The sequence below is a fragment of the Serinus canaria genome, chromosome 1A (genome assembly GCF_022539315.1).
Source record: "Serinus canaria isolate serCan28SL12 chromosome 1A, serCan2020, whole genome shotgun sequence".
NCBI classification, from domain to species: Eukaryota; Metazoa; Chordata; class Aves; order Passeriformes; family Fringillidae; genus Serinus; species Serinus canaria.
The window spans coordinates 65,837,170-65,853,721 of record NC_066314.1 but is presented as its reverse complement, the minus strand read 5'-3'; the positions used below and the strand labels follow the sequence as shown (position 1 = coordinate 65,853,721).

At 47.6% G+C, this 16,552-nt stretch overlaps 1 protein-coding gene across 6 annotated transcripts in view; it reads left to right on the top strand.

Moving 5' to 3' along the window:
- The window catches only part of LOC103820450 (sodium- and chloride-dependent GABA transporter 2), a 43,305-nt gene that overhangs the window by 23,649 nt on the left and 3,104 nt on the right, over positions 1-16,552 (top strand). For 4 of the 6 annotated variants that reach the window (XM_050970218.1, XM_050970222.1, XM_050970221.1 and 1 more), the window contains 6 exons: positions 2,215-2,349; positions 11,166-11,269; positions 13,944-14,068; positions 14,598-14,710; positions 14,857-14,994; positions 16,067-16,169. In XM_050970218.1, the coding sequence (XP_050826175.1) occupies positions 2,215-2,349; positions 11,166-11,269; positions 13,944-14,068; positions 14,598-14,710; positions 14,857-14,994; positions 16,067-16,169 (718 nt within the window). The remainder of the gene's footprint in view (positions 1-2,214; positions 2,350-11,165; positions 11,270-13,943; positions 14,069-14,597; positions 14,711-14,856; positions 14,995-16,066; positions 16,170-16,552) is intronic. The other 2 variants (XR_007776637.1, XM_050970220.1) reach the window with 2 other exon arrangements.

Here is a 16,552-nt window from a genome sequence, read left to right as displayed (position 1 = left end):
AGGATCCTGTCCTTGGTTTCTACAGTGTTCAGGATGCAAATTCAGAGGGACTGGGATGAACCTGTTCCAGATATCTCAGGCAATCCAGACCCTCAGCAAGGAGGTATTTTTCACTGATCTCTGTGTCAGTGTTATCCAAGACTGCTGAGACATATAGAGCAGGGCTCATAAAATGCATAGAAAACCTGGAGCTGCCGACAGAGATGACAGTCTAATATTGGGTTTTGTCAAGGACAGGGTATCTTTCAAATCCTGTCCTACTACACAAAACTGAATGACTGGAAGGTGTGTGTCCTGAATTAGAGGAGGATTCACAGAATCAGGGGCCTTGGACATTGCTTTATTCAGATCGAGTCTATCAGAGTGGATCCAGAAAACAAAAGCTTGTTTTGAATTACTGCTCAGATCATAAAGATTACCCAGGGGCAGAGCAGACGTGGTCCAGGGAAATCATATGCCTGTTCTCTGTAGGATGTCCCCTAATGCTGACATCACCAAAGATGAATCACAGCCTGTGACTCCCACTAAGAGATGGTGGGCTTTGGGATTTTAAAGCATCTTATTCTGGATGGATGGGCAGGTGTGATAAATGGGTTACTTCACATCATTACATTTTGCACTTTTTCCAGAGATGAGCTCTCCAGTGCACAACTGCCAGAACTGAGAAAAGAGCTGTAGGGTAGCATTCAGGTGAAGCATGCTGATGCAAGTCCTTGCTCAGCATGTCCACACAGGAAAAATCCTGAAGAAGAAACATTTCTTTTTTTGTCCTAGCATGATAATGAACAACCTCTTCTCAAGGTGGCCAATATTTCTTTAAGGTGTGGAAGCAATGCAAAAGGATTAATCACATTATTTGAATTGTTGAGGAGGTTGCATGAGCTCTCAATATCAGTTTGTGTGGGAAACAGACTGCAATGTGGTGTCATTGTGGCATGCTACAGCAGTTAGCCTGAACAGTCCTGAAAGTACCCTGGTAGACCCCAAACTGAGTGTCACATTTACAGAGGTGAAGTCCCTGAAAGGATTATCTGGTTTCCAGCTTTCCCCCAAGGTTTGTAGCTCCTTTGCTAGAGGAAAGGGATTTTAACCCTACCTGAGTGTGTCTGCAATGCTCATGGGGCTAGTGACACAAAAAGCAAGAGGACATGTGTTCAAGTATCATTGCAGGCTACATCAAGGCAGGGAATAAAGAGCCTTGATTCCATGGTTCAGAAGGCTGAACAAATGCTGTATTAAGCTACATTATATTACACTATACTATACTAAACTAAACTAAAACTATACTAAAGAAAAACCTGTGACCCTTTTTAGACAGTCACAACACAGCTTTGACCTAATTGGTCAATCAGTCCAAACAACCATCAGCAGAGTCCAATTAACAAATCCCTTTCAGTAAACAATAAAATAACACATAACACATTACACTCCATAACATATTCCACGTGCCAAACAGTAGCAGCATCAAGTAGAAATAAGAATTGTTTTCTCTTCTCTCTCTGAGATTTCTCACTGCCTTCCCCAGGAAAAATCTTGGGAGAGATTATGTCTCTCTCTGTTCAAAGAGTATGTGAATACCACATTCAAGGTCTTGGATCTACATCCTTAGTGGCAATGCTGAGACTTGCAGCCCTGTTCTGCCTGAAATGCCCATGATGAGGTCACTGCAGTGAGAAGGGCTGGGCACACCCCCTTTGCCAGCTCCAGCTCTGAGTTGGGGATCCCCAGTATTGTCCCTGGTGGTCCTCCAGTGGCAATGATGTGTCAAGGCATTACCTGCACACCCTTCACCCCTGCCACTAAATGCTGTGGAGAAGAGACTGCGTCACTCAGACTCTGTGGGGAGTAGGGATGTGAAGATGGATACTGGGGGGCAGCTCCTTCCCTGATGCATGTCAAAATATTACACCACTGGCTTCAGAAGACCCACTCTGAGTCCAACCTGCTGACAGCCTGGCTCAGGGTCTGGATTGCTCTAGAACTAGGAAGATTTTCTCTGGCTCCAGACATGCAATGGCATGTCATACATTTCCTGAGTGCATTTTAAAACTTGTTTCTTTCTACTGCAGGAGACAGCAGGGTGCTCAGCAAAGCAGCCTGACCTGTTGCCTGCCCACCTCTCCCAGCCCAGGGATCAGTGCTGTGCTACTGGCTGGCACTGTGTGTTCTGGCCCATGCTGCTCTCTCACACTTGTCTCTTCCTGCTCTTCCCAGGTGGTATATTTCACTGCCACGTTCCCATATGTCATGCTGATTGTTCTGCTGATCAGGGGAGTCTCCTTACCTGGGGCAGCCCAGGGAATCCTCTTTTACCTTTATCCAGACATCAGTCGCCTCGGAGACCCTCAGGTAAGGTGGGTGGGGGGAAATGAACAGCTAGGCTGTGCGTGCATGGATTCCTCTAGCAGTCCTCACTCTCTCCTTTTGGTTTTCCTACTCTCTTCCCATTTCTACTTTCTAACCTCTCTCTGCCCCTCTGTGGCACTAAGGCAGAGCTGTGATATTGGTGTCTTTTCTGAAAGTCCCTGCTCTCTTGCCCTCCAGGGCTGTTTTCCTCTCTGAGTTGAGTCTGAATTGCTCAGGGGTAAGGGCTGTAGGATTTAATCCTTTTCCATGAGTAGTGCTAGGTATCCCTCCCTTTCCGGAGGAAGCTCCTCTGCTGTGGAGCCAGACTGTGCATGGGGTGCCCCTTTGCATTGTTCTGGCAGCTTGTGAGGATGAGCCCTGCTCCTGGCACATTTGCTCCATCTTCCTTGGGAAGCATGCCAGGTGCATGGATGGTGGGAGCCATGGCATGCTGCAGCAGCAGTTCCTGGGACCTGGCTGCCTTTCTCTCCTTCCCATCCCTGGTGAGAAATTCCTGCCTGTTTGACAGGCGGGTCAGTGCCCGACTGCTGCTTTTAATCTCTTTGGGACAAGTTCTTCCACGTTAAATCCTGGCTCCAGCTGAGCTACTGTACCAGCCTTTGTGTGAAGGTGTTTCCAAAGGAGATTAAAGGGTGCCTGCCTGGAAAATAGGCCAGCAAAACCCTTGGTAACGCTATTAACTCTTTCTGGTCTAGCACCAGTGCTGCCTTGTATATTACTTTTGCAAATGGGAACATAAGCTAGTGGATGTATGGCAGGAGGTGGGTAGGACAGCTGCTCCATCAGCATGGAGGTCCAGAAAAACATGGCAGGGTGAGAACAGATCTGTGTTTGCTATGACTGTGTCTGTTTGCACTGATGAGGTACAGGAGGCTTCTGAAATGAAATAATATTTTTGAGTGGTGCTCCTTCTCTTATGAAAAGTCCTGTTGTTACTGTGGCTGTGTTGCCCAGGGGACTGAACTAAGCCACCTAAGGCATGACATGGCTGATTCTAGCTGTGTCCTCATTAGGTCTGTCCTGGCAAACTTTTTCAATTGCAGCCTGTGCTTTAGAAGCAGATCTTCCTTCCAGCCTAGAAAATGCTGGTGGAAAGGCAGAGTAACCCTTCAAAGTAAGAGGATGGCTCTGAACAAGGGGAGGAAAAATCTGCTGAACCAAGGGAGGAAAACTTGCTTCTCCCTCCCCACTCCACATTCCCTGATGAATGCTTTACTTCTGAGAGAGAAAAGCAGGATTTGGCAGCGATGGTTGTCTTCCTCTAGCATGTTTTAACCATCCTTCTGAACCATGTAGCAGGGCTTGAGTCTTCTCTTGTGTCTTCCCATCAGAGAGGGAAGGGTTTGTGCCACAAGCCCCACATGTGTGTGGCTGTACCCCCCTGTCTCTGTGCAGGGACTTTGGTGTGAGTCCTGCCAGCCCAAGATGATTATAATTGATTTGTGCTCAAAGGACAGTGAGCTGTAATTGTTTACCAGCAATTCTGTAGTGCCTTGAAAAATGGAATATTCTTTAGTGCTTGGGAAGGGATTTTGGAAATTAAAAAAAACCACCAAACTGACCTCTCCAATTTAAGCTTTATGAGAAGGCATCTCAAGGGGAGGTTTAAACAAAGAGCAAACAATGTGCAAGGGGACAAAATCGAAGTTCCTCTAAAGTATATGAAAAGCTATGTGAAAAGAGGGGATGAATTATTTATCAGATTCTACCAGGCGAGCAGCAACAGCTGAGATGTGATTAAATGTCAGAATATCAGGCTGGTGTGTGGAAATCATTGCTTTTCACCTGCCAAGTGACCTTGGACAGAACTGGGAAATCCTGTCTATAAGAGCTCAGTCAAGCTGATTGGTAATGGTCTCTTCTGGCTCTGAAGTGCCCTAAATCTTCCTGCATCTTCATCTCCTCAATCTGTGAAATGCCTATAATTAAAATGGTAAATGAATTGCAGTTGATAGGTAGATCAGACCATACAGAGAACTGCCAAACCAAGATGTTGAATAAGGAAGGCCAGTTATGTTCAAATACGAGCAGATCACAGCAAAACCACCAAAGAGATAATCTATTTTGAACTGCATGTCCCCAAATCAAAAAAAGTCTAAAAAATGAGCTCATAGCTCATTTTTTTATATGTAGATTATTTAATATTGTGATGTTAGCATGTCAGTCATAACTAGGCCCAAAGTCTCTTCTCACTCCTTGACTGCATTGCTGAGCTCCAGATGCATCCTGTGTGTTTCACAGTGTGGACCCACACAGGGTCTTGGGGTCATTCTCCATTTGTACTTTTGATCACTTCACCCTTTGCATTTATTGGTTTTTATCAATTGTTTTATTCAGCAGGAAATGCTGGAAAGTTATGAATGTGATTAAGGAGAGAGATGCATAGTGGAATATACCAGTGAGAAGATGAAATGAGAGGAATTCAGAGTAGAACTAAGATTTAAGTGTGTAAAACTTGTCATTAAAAGATTTTTTTCAGGTGCCGTCAGGCTTTCTGTTGATTGAAGCTTTCATATCACTGCCAGTCACTGTTTAGACAGACAGATATAAGGAGAGGACGGATGGGGCTGATGCAGAAAGGACTGTCTTGTGTGTTTGGGTTTGCTTTAAAGAGAAGAAATGTAATAGTCTCCTTTCACTCTGGTATCAAGTCTTAGCTAAATTTCCTTAGGTTTAATGCTGAGTGAGAATGGAGAAGTTGTGCTCAGAGGCTGCTGTTCTGCTCAGAGTTTGTGTCTCTCTGGAAAAGTAGCAAATGCTTCTCAAAGCCTCCCACTCTTATTTTCCTCTTGAAATTTCCAGAAAACACCCACCAAGCTGTATTTGCTTATACTTTATCCAGTCTTATATAAAGAAAGAAGCTTCTGTGATAAGTTGCTTTCCACCCATCCCAGATGTGCTGAAGACCCCTAGCCCAGGACTGGGATACAGCCCCCTCCTGAATTTGGGGGCTGTATCCCAGTCCTGGGCTAGGGAAGCACAGGAGGTACCAATAGTCAGCAGAGTTGAGCATTTATCTCTGAATATCCTTCCCTACATCCCCCTCATTTTCTTTCACCTATTTCCCTGATGATTGATTTTTGGAGTGTTTGCCCCTGCAGATTTCCCTCATGGCTCTTGTTTCCAACAGATAGGACAGAAAGGGAAGGCAAGAGAAGATGCCCCCAGTTTTTCTGCCTGTGGCTGCAGAGGGAGAATGCTGAGGTCATGGTTTGGACCAGGGTAGCTCTCACAGTCAACGCTGAGCTGAGGATAAGCCTCTCCAGCCACCACAGGGAGGATGAGAGATATGTGCATCTTGCAGGGCCAGGACCCGCTGGGTTAACCGTGGGCCTCTGAAGCCATGCTGGGAAGGGGTCAGAACCCCAAATCCAGGCCCTTCCTGCTGCTGCTCTGTGGCCAGCAAAAGCTGCTGCATCCCTGTGAGCAGGGAGGGCGACCACAGGCCTCCTAAATATTATTTGTTCCCCGTATTTATTGTTTCCCCAGCAGGGCCGTGTCCTGACCCAGCGCGCTGGGTTTGCACAGCTTTCCCCTTCGGCAGGCGGGTGTTTGTTCGGTGCGGAGCCGCTCCCGCTGTGCCCGTGTGCGCACACGTGTACCGGCACGGCTCCGCTCGTCCCCACCGCCCTGGCAGAGGGGCTGCGAGCCGGCCGCTGCTCCCACATTTGCCCTGGGCACAGAGGGCAGGCACCGGGCAGCAGGCGGGGAGAACTTGGTGCTCGCACAGCGTGCCAGAGGGGCTCGGCTCATCCTCTGCTCTGCCTGGCTGGAGCAGCGCATCCTCGCGCGGCGAACCGCAGCTGCGTGCTTGCCTTCGCCTCCCTGCCCCATGCCTGTTCCCAGCCCTGCTGCCACGGGACCCGGCCGCGCAGCCCTGCTGAGCCTGATCTCAGCGCTGACATAGCAGGAAGGAATGAAGCTGTCTGTCTGTCTGTCTGTCTGTCTGCCCGCAAGCAGCAGGGCAGGGAGGACCATAAAGCCCGGCTTCTCAGGCAGCAAGGAGCGTTCCTCGGAGCGCCGCTCGCCCCTTTGCACTCCCCGGGGCAGGCAGCTGCGTTCCTCGGGACGAACCACAAACCTGTTTGTTTTCTTGTGGTGTTTAAAGTAACCTCAGTGGTGGGAGGGCCCTCCTGGGTACAAAATGTCCCTCCAGGCCCTCAGGTGTCCTGAGGTGTGAGGATAACATGAGGTCAGTGTTCTCAGGCAGGGCATTGTTGGGGCCTTCAGCGCTGGCAGAGGGAGATTAACTGGGGAACAAAGCCCCTGTTCCTCACTCCTGAGGAGGATTTTCCAAGCAGATGGGGCTCTGGGATTGGGAACGTGATGCTGGGCAGATGGAACAGGAACACTTCACAAATGCCAGTGCCCCATTCCCTGTCTCCTGTCTGCTGGGATGAATGGGGATGGGGGGGAAGCGTTGCCCTGTGTGGCAGTGTCTCAGCTCTGTGCTGGTGCAGCACGGTGGGACGTGGGCTGCATCTTTGGGCTGGGGCCTGTGGGCCAGTCCTGAGTCAAGGGGAATGTCAGTGTGCTGGAAATCAAGCCCTGGGAGTCTTGCAGGAAAACCTTAGGAGTCACCATCTCCCTTTCCAAGGCAGGGATGTGTCTGGTGCAGTGGGTGGCTGGTGGGTGGTGGCAGTGTCCCAGGCTGATTCGTGAGCTGTGATGTTGTGGGCAAAAGAAATGCTGCTTGAACTGTAGCTCAAGACTTGGCTGGTTTTTGCTCTCTGCTATGCATTACACCAAGTGTGACCCTCCACACAGCATGTACCCACTCCGTGCTGTGCTATCTCTGCTTGCTGATGGGGACAGTTCAGTGCTTCTCAGCATGCCACCTATATTTGATGTATAGCATCAACTGGGGTTCAATAACGTTTTGCTTGAAAGTGGTTTTGCTGTTATTATGTAAGTGCTTTGAGAACTTCCTAAGGAAGGACCTGTTTTAGTACTGGGAGCTATTAAATTCCAGTACATGTAATAAAGTGAATATTGCTGAGAAAATTAAGAGACAGAGGAATGGCCATAACCATCTTGAATAACTGCAGCTCAGGTGTAAAGGTTTTGGCTAAAAACAGAATAGGAGGCTATTGCAAACTGGACCAAATCACATGTTCAAAGAATTTGAATTATGAATTAAATAAACTGAATGGCTTAGGAAAATGCAGACAATAATTAAATCAAAATACCGTGCTGCCAATATGCCAGCAAAATCTGAACAGGATAAACTTTACCAGTCTCTTTGGGAACAGTGGCCAGAGAACAGCAGGATGCTTTTATCTGCAGTGAAAAGAGAGCACTGCCTGACCCTTTTAGTCAGACTGGTTTGGGAACAGCTGAAAAAACCATTTCTCTGAGTCACTACAGGGAGAGAAATGAGCACAGGCAGCAGGTTGGGGAGAAAAGGTTTGAGCTGCTGTTTGCTCAAGTGAATGGTCTGTGTAGCCCCCATGAGCCTTGTGGGGCTGGATGGGCAGTGGTGCTGCTGGAGGAGGCTCCCAGTGACCTCACAGTCCTGGGACTTGCTGCTGCTGCTTGACCAAATCACCAGTGGGTTAGGAGCACACATGGCATCAGTCCTGTGGCAGTCCTTTGACTCCCTGAGAAATCTGGGGGAAGCAGTCAGGAATTACAAGGAAACTGGGAAGGTTGTAGATGTCTCTTATACTTTGGCCCAAGAGCTGCAGTAAACTTTTAATGCCTGAAATAATGTGCAGGCAGCCTGAGCTGGTGTTCACAGTTGTGCTGAGTAGGATCATAAGCTCTGCAAGTCAAGCTTAGCTTTATTTAAGATTTCAGCGACAGGCTGCCTTGCTTCAAACAGGAGCCTATGCTAAGGCAGGTCCTGTATTCCCTAAAGATATCCCTTTGGGGCTGGACTCCCACACAGCCAGGTGTGCACCCCAAAGGTTTGAGATTGGGCAGAGCAGGCAGTGAAGTGAGGAACCCACAGACCCCATGCTTGTCTCTGCTACACAAGTCAGGGTTATCACTGGATTTTAGAAATGAGCCGTGTCATAAACCACAGAGCTAATGAAGCTTGGCCTCTTGATATTTGGCTTCCACCATGGCTGGTAAAGCACCAGTTCTTTGCTTGCCTGAGGGGTATTTCTCCTTTGCTTGTGTGATTTATGTGATATTTAACACTGGTTGACTCTTCTTCCCTGTAGCTTTCTGCTCAGTGGGGACCCTGAGTTCCTGTCTTTTTCCCATTCCCTAACTGTTGTGCAATTCATAGGTAATTGATATCCTTGAGGTTTCTGACAACTGTTAAATCTGGTAGAAAAGCATCAACTGAGTCTAATGTTATGACAGGCGTGGGGTAGGCAGTTTAATGGCAAAAGTCTTGTTATCTTGACAAATTGAGCTACAAGAGCTACAAACCCCACGAGAGCATTTGTTTTGACTCAAATTTGATGGAAAACAAGAGCTCTTTCAATGAGCAGCAAAATAAAAAGCAAACTAACAAAGCATTTGATTCCAGTCTGTGCTAAGATGTTTAAATTATTGATGCAGAGGTGTCTGCTTGTCCAGCTCACCTTAGTACCTTGCTGTGCCTAAAATGTAGCTACAAAATGAAAGCTCTGCCCAAGAGCATACTGATGCTTTAGGAATCAATTATAAAAAGGGCTTTGATCTTTTTCTAATGTCTTTGAACTCAAAAAAAAATATTACCTTGCTCTCTAAACCCATCTTCTCATTCATCTCCAAAAAGAATAAAATATACTGAAGTAGATTACTTTTTTGGCTTCCCAGTGCCTCGAATTAGTTGTTCCAGTCCCATCTCATCACCTCTCCCTTGCCATTCTACAAATCAGAGATTGGATATCGCTCCCTCTTTGGTCTGAAACTCAGAGTCCAGGGTTTCCATGAACTTAAATCAATGTTGTGGGGTTGAATGTTAGGCAAGTGGTTTGCAGAACAGTCAGAGAGAGCAGTTTCACCAAACCTAGCCCTAGCATCAATTTGCCTTCTTTCCCTGCTGGGGTTTACAGCAGTGGGTGGAGAGAGGATTTATTCTGTGCATCTGTGCCTTGAGCTAAATCCAGAATTTCTTCTGGGAAAATGGTAGTTAATGGGATTGTAACATGCCTTCATGAGGCTCATCAGCCCAGGAAGGAGAAGAAGTAACTATAAAACAAAACCTGTCACCACGTGATTGTACTTTGGCCAGTAGGAAAGAGAAAAGGCAGAACTGTGCATTAGTAAGGGTGGCCAGAGCAGGTGCTGCCCAGCCAACCATTGTTTCAGGACATGAAGTCTTGGCTGACAGATACAGGTGTGATTTGAAGGCATCAAAACCTCTGGAAAGCACTGTGGTGCTTTCCACTGGCTCCTGTTCTTCTCCCCAGGGTTCTGGGGTAAGGCTCCTGTTTGAGGGCTGACTGGCACTGCCACTCTGGGAAAGTGTAGTTAAATGGAGACTTTTCTCATAAAGTTGTCCCAGCAATATTTTATTCCTGCTTTTCTTTAGTCTTGAAAATGTGGCTATGCTTCTGCATTGTTGAATGATTGTCTTACCTCTGTTTTATAAAACCCCTAGGAAAAAAAAGTTCTTAGAGAACAGAGGTTTATTTAATAATCTCTGTCATTGCTTCATTCCCCACCATTGGTTCCTGCTTTTGGTGTAGTCTGCAGTAGGCAGTGACAGTGCCTGAATTGGTGACTGCACACAGCTAGGCTTTCAGATGAAATTTGGCATTGACAAATGTTAGCCTTAGAGCCCTGGGATGTGTTATTGACAGTGAGAGCAAAGGGCCTCATGGGAATAACAGTGTTCTTGTATGTTCTTTTAGGAGCTGTCTTTTGCAATCAACTCTGTTTATTTCTAGTATTCCTCCCCAGTTGAATTTCATTTAAATTTTGGAGCATTTACGTTAGGTCTTAGGGGGAAGGATCACCACCACAAGCTGTATGTACCTCTACTGGCCAGTTGGAGACTAGGCTTGTCCAAATCAAGTACCCTTCCTCTGGTGGCAAAGGGCTCCTTCAGCTCTCATGGGAAGTGTTCATCTGGTCTCTTCTTGCTGGAAGGCTCTTGAATGTCACAGGGTGCTATTGTAAATGCAGGTCCACTGACAAAAGAAGGAATGATGAGGAGGATTCCATCTTATCAGAAGGCTAATTTATTACTTTATTATACTATATTATATTTAAGAATACTATACTATACTAAGGAATACAGAAAAGATACTTACTGAATGCTAAAAAGATAATAATGAAAACTTGTGATTCTTTCCAGAGTCCTGACACAGCTTGGCCCTGATTGGCCAATGGGTCAAAACAACTCACACCAGAGTTCAATCAAGCAATCACCTGTGGGTAAACAATCTCCAAACACATTCCACATGAGCACAACACAGGAGAAGCAAATGAGATCAGAATTGTTTTCCTTTTCTCTGAGGCTTCTCTCGCTGCCTTTCAGCTTCCCAGGAGAAAAACCCTGGGCAAAGGAATCATGTTCAGGCAATGTGAATGCCACAGAGTGCTGCAGATTTGTCAAAGAAAGAAAGGTGGGATGAAGAGCTATATGTGATTTGGGTGGATGAGGCTCCTGATGTACCCCTTCCCTTTGGCATTCCCAGCCCTGCTGGATGCCTCACTGAGTACTGTAATTCCCTGGCACTGCACTGCACAACCTGCCTCTAGAAAAGGCTTCTTTCAATGCAGAGTCCTGCTGGCCTTCTGATCCCTGGCCTTTCTGGTGCTTACAGCAGCCTTGGGGCTCTGCCTCTTCCCATCTGTGCAGTGTCTGTGCTGACCTTGTCTTCTCACCTGTGTTTGCATCTCCCTTGCAGGTCTGGATGGATGCTGGCACTCAAATCTTCTTTTCGTATGCAATTTGTCTGGGATGCCTGACAGCTCTGGGCAGCTATAACAAATACCATAACAACTGCTACAGGTAACTGCTGCCTTGAGCCTTCCCCTCCCTGAACATGAGGGATCTGTTGGAGCCTGCTGGCCTTTGGAAGTGTCATGACTTTTGTTTCTACTCAAGGCATAGGAAAACTCTTTCCAGGTGTTTTCTTCTCACATCCAGTTCTCTGTCCTTTATACCTAAGGGAATTGTCTGTCTGTCCCTTCTTTCACACTCTACAAAATTAGATATCTTCTTCACTAGCTTTGTGAGCCCAGCCCACACTATAGCCTCCATTGTTACCTGGGTGCACAAGCAGCTACAGGGAAAGCAGAACTGTGAAATCTAGTGGCTCTCAATCGGAGTCCTTCCCCCTTGTGATTTATCCTTTAGTGGTTCATTTGGTCCCAGTGACTGGCACAGCTGTCAGTGCTCTGGGTTCCTGTGTGCTATCTCCTATGGTTACATATGAGCTTGCAGATGTGACTTCTGTTTATTGCATGCTGGACTGCAGGAGCAGAAATGGACCAGGTTGCCAGATAGAATCAGGCTGCTGAGTTGAAATGGTCCAGTGAAAATAAACTCATTTTGCTGTAGGTGTATCCATCCCCAGGGTTAAAAGGCTTGTGTGAGAAGAGGCCACCTCTCTTCCCACACTTTCTTGGCTGATTGGGTTGCTCCTGGCACTGACTTCTCCCCTCATGTTTTAAATTCAAAGTTGTGGTTGTTGCCATCAACAAAGGTTCAGGGACACCACTGGCTACATGATTCTTGCTTGGCATCTTTCTTCACTTAAGGAGTTAATTTGGGCTGCCTCTCCAAAAACAGGGCTAGATTGCTCGTTTCTTTTTATGTCCCTTCTCTCCCATTCAGTTTTGAGAGAAAAAGCTGTAGGAAAAGAAGAGATAATGGATCTGTTTCTGGCCTTCAACATGTCCTTGGACATTAGCCCTTTGCATCCCCAGTGTGCATAGCTAACATGGAGATGATGACAGGGGCTGCTCAGCACAAGGGCTGTAAAGACCTTCTGTAACTGCAGCTGGGAGTTTCTGTAGAAAGGGGAGAGACCTCTGTCTGCACATGGTGCTGTGCTTTTACACTATATGCTGTTTGGCTCTTCTAGGAACACTGGTCTTAGTTTTGGTGTCAAAATGTCAACTAGCCTTTCCCAGGGATGAATCCAGTTTTAATTAGTCAGTCTTGTGCTCTACAGGCTTAGTTTGGATAAGAAGACAGAACCAGGATTTAGCAGGGGAGAGGGACATCAGCATGGTGCCCCACTTTGTTATACCAGGCCAGGTACTTTGTTATTTCCAGGTCACCTATTCCAGGTGACCTGGAAAATGATGTGGGCAGTAGAAACCATTGTTCATATGGCAGTGGTCCAAGATGGCATCAAACAGCCTTGACCATTTCTTGTTTCTTGTCACAGCAAGGGAATTCTTCAGGTCTTCCTGGTTCCATTTCAGGTGTAAATCTGCAGAGATCTCTTTGATCTGGCCATCCCCTCATTTTACTCTCTACCATGACACCCCTTCCCACCTTCCAGATAATGGGAGAACACCTTTCAGCCCATGCCTTTCCAAGGAGGGTTTGACCTGTCATGGATACATCCAGGGCAAAGAGGGAGAAACACCAGGAAGGACGAGGAACTATTTGAAACATGTGCGAATTTGTATGAAATTACTGAGAATATAATTTGAGTGGAGAGCAGGCACTTTACAGCTACTGGAGAAATGAGGTGTTTGGGCTTGGGTTTCCCATTGTGTAGCTGGGATTGGTGGAGTGTGGCCTTCCTTTCCAGCTGGGAGATTCACTGAATCTTAGAAACCAAATGCAAAGGCAGAGCAATGGTGCTGGGTGCTGTGCAGTCCTTGACAGTGCAAAGAACTGTGCTTTGGAAGGAGTGATTTGAATTTGTATGATGCAGGGGCTCTGACCTAGTTAACATGCAAGCAGGAGCATGAAGCCCCAAAAATGCTATACAGCTGAAGACTGATACAGAAAACTCACACTGGATTTGCAGAGTAACATTTAATGAAGTCAGAGCAGGCCATGAAATGCCCAAAGGGGTGCATTCAGTTTGATTCAGAATATCTCAGAATGATGCTGCAAATGTTATTGTTGTCCCCAGGGTTGCAGTCACAAGAGGACTAGGGAGACTCAAGCGTGAAAAGGAATTGGATAGATAAGAGATGTTCAGTTTAAAGTGTTGATGGATGAGAATGAGATGAAACAGAGACAAAAGGGAATTGATCAGAGAAAATAAATTGGATGGCTGTGATAATCTTTTTCTCATAATGCAAAGACCAGGAGATAACTAGTAGTGCTGAGAACCCAGAAGTTTGTAACTGGTCTGAGAAATCTATTAAAGAAAAAATAATGTTCTCTTCTCAGACAAAAATAAACTGTTATATGGTGCTACAGGAGGGACCAGGGGAGAGAGAGGGAAAACACCTCTGGCATTTAGATGTGTGGGAAGACTATCTCACAAGCAAGACGGTTAGGTGAGCAAATCTTTATGTTGTCCTTGGACAAGGCTTTCCTTGAGGGAGTCCTGCTGTGTTGTCCAGCCTGGGGCATCTTTCTGCAGCTCCTGCTGCTGAGTCAAGCTGCAGGTGTGTTGGGAGAGAAACAGCTGGGGCAGAAAAGTAGGTGCTGTCCTGGGGGTCTGCCATGAGTTGTGGGTCATAGCTGATGTTTTTCTCCCTTCTCCCAGGGACTGTGTGGCCCTGTGCTTCCTCAACAGCGGCACCAGCTTTGTGGCTGGCTTTGCCATCTTCTCCATCCTGGGCTTCATGGCAGAGGAGCAGGGTGTGCCCATCGCCAATGTGGCTGAGTCAGGTGAGTGAAGACCCTGGTGAGATGGGGTGTGGGGGTGCTGCCACTCGAGCCCCCAGCCACCGGGGGATGTCTGCAGCTGCATCCCTTGCTCTCTGCCTCCAAAAGGCAGGCAGAAATGAGTGCACACTCATGAAGTACTGAGATGCAGTAGATTTGAGCCCAATAAAAGCTGCCTCTAAAGGTGAGGGCTGGGGTTAGGCAGTTGCTGTCTCTTGTGGGGAGGGTGCTGAGGTGACTGCAGGGCATGTCCCCAGGCTTGTGCTGTGCTTCCTAGGCTCAGAGGCTTCCCCTGGCTCCCAGCCCTTGCAACAGTGAAGCAGCCAATGGTTGCTGTGTCCCCTTACCTTCCTTCCTGCTTCTCCTTCACTGCTCCAGGAGCCTGAGTTTCATGCACAGCACAGATACTACCAGAGTGAGAGGCTGCATGGCCACAAGCTGTGCCTTGGCTGGGTGGCTGCCTCGGGCAGGTCTGAACCAGCTGTGCTGTGCTGCTGCTGTGCCATTGCTCTGAAAGCCCTTCTCCCTGCAGGGCCTGGCCTAGCATTCATCGCCTACCCTCGGGCTGTGGTCATGCTGCCCTTCTCCCCACTCTGGGCGTGCTTCTTCTTCCTGATGGTTGTCTTGCTGGGACTGGACAGCCAGGTAAAGCTGCAGGAGCAGAGTGACTCCCTACCAGACAAAAGCCACTGTCTCTTCAGGACAGGCTTCAGCTTGGCTGATGGGGAGCCAGTGGGGCTGGGAAGCTGGTCAGGATGGGCTGACTGTGGTGGGATCTCTGCTTTTTGCAGTTTGTCTGCGTGGAGAGTCTTGTGACAGCTCTTGTGGACATGTACCCCACCATCTTCCGCAAGAAGAACCGCCGGGAGACCCTCATCCTGGTGGTCTCCATCCTCTCATATCTGGTTGGCTTGGTGATGCTCACAGAGGTATTTTAGGCTCAGACCCACCTGCATGGTACTTGACAGGACAGAGTGGGACCTGGTGGGTGGTGAGGTCTTACACTGGGGCCAAGAGCTTGCTGCCGAGTCCCATCCTGCTGCCCTGTGCCTGCAGGAGGCTGCCCTGCCCTTCTCATGCTGTTTGTGCTTTCCCTTCAAACCCTTACTCCTTGTGCCTGTCACAGTCCTGATACTTCTCCTGCCAAGACTGATAGCTGGAGCTCTGGACAGCCTATGTTTTGGTTATAAATTTACCTTGACACAGACCAAACCTTTACAGCTGTAGCCTGTTGCATGGGAAGGGGAGTGCCCTTGTTCTTCTCTTTCTTCCTGAATGGAGTTCAGGAACACTTGCTATAAAGAAACTTGTCAGGCCTCAGGGCACCCCTTATCTGTTATACTGATATCCTCTGTATTACCCTTGTAATTGCCTGGGAGCTAAACTGTTCCTGTTTAAAACTTTGAACTCTGCCTAGCAATATGAGTGTGTGGATTGATGCTGCCAGAATGCTCTTGGCACTTTCTGTTTTCATTCGGGCATAACTTTTGGAAAAGCTGTCTCTGATGTTGTACATGCAACATTGTGCCTGGACTTACCCACAGGCTTGTTTTGTGAGCAGCCCTGCAGACCTGGGCAGTGAAACAGCCAGGCTGCATGCAGTTATTTCCTTCTGCAAATTGGGACTTTAAAGTCAATCAGGTGGATTGTGTATCTTAAAGGAGGGTTTCCATCCTCATTTCCACCTACAAGAGTTGTCTAGGTTTTGTCTTCTCCTAAAACATCCCCACAATCTCTGGCAGTCAGTTGCCATCTGCTGCGTTGCCCTGCATTGAATGAAGGGTTGCAGAGACTCCTGAGAGCAGCAGGGTGGCTGCATGTCTCTGTCAGGCCTTGGGCACAAAGGATGTGCCTTTTTCTGTAGGCTAAAACTCTTTCCCAGAGAGGGAGATGCCTCCAGCTCTGGGGGAGACATTGAGTTTGTTTTTTGCTCTGGCTCTAGCTCTTTGCCTCATTCTTCTCTCCTCTTTCTCACCTTGTTGCCCATGTGGGCCTTCCTAGGGTGGGATGTATGTCTTCCAGCTCTTTGATTACTATGCTGCCAGTGGCATGTGCCTGCTCTTTGTGGCCATCTTTGAGACTCTCTGCATCGCCTGGGTTTATGGTGAGTATGAACTAGGGGGGGTCCATAGCTCTGGCCTCTCACAGTCTTGTCTGGTTCATTCTCAAAATTTTGGTCGGTAGCTTAACTTGGTAGTTGCTTTGCAGTCCAAGGCAGAATCTAAACCTTTGCTTTGGTGCCCCTGGACTCAACTGGCAGGGACTTCCTCACAGGAACACCCTGGGGGATCTGCTTGGCAGATATCCCCTGCATGCTTCTATGTGCTTCTGCTTTTGAGATGCTCCTTCCTTGGGAAATTGGAGCTATCTGAAAAATCTTTTCTCAACCTGTGTTCATAGGGCTTGAGACTCAAAATTTTGAAAGCCCTCTCTCACAGTCTTGACAGTCTCCAGATATGGGTAAAACCAGGGTTGAGGTCCTAGCCT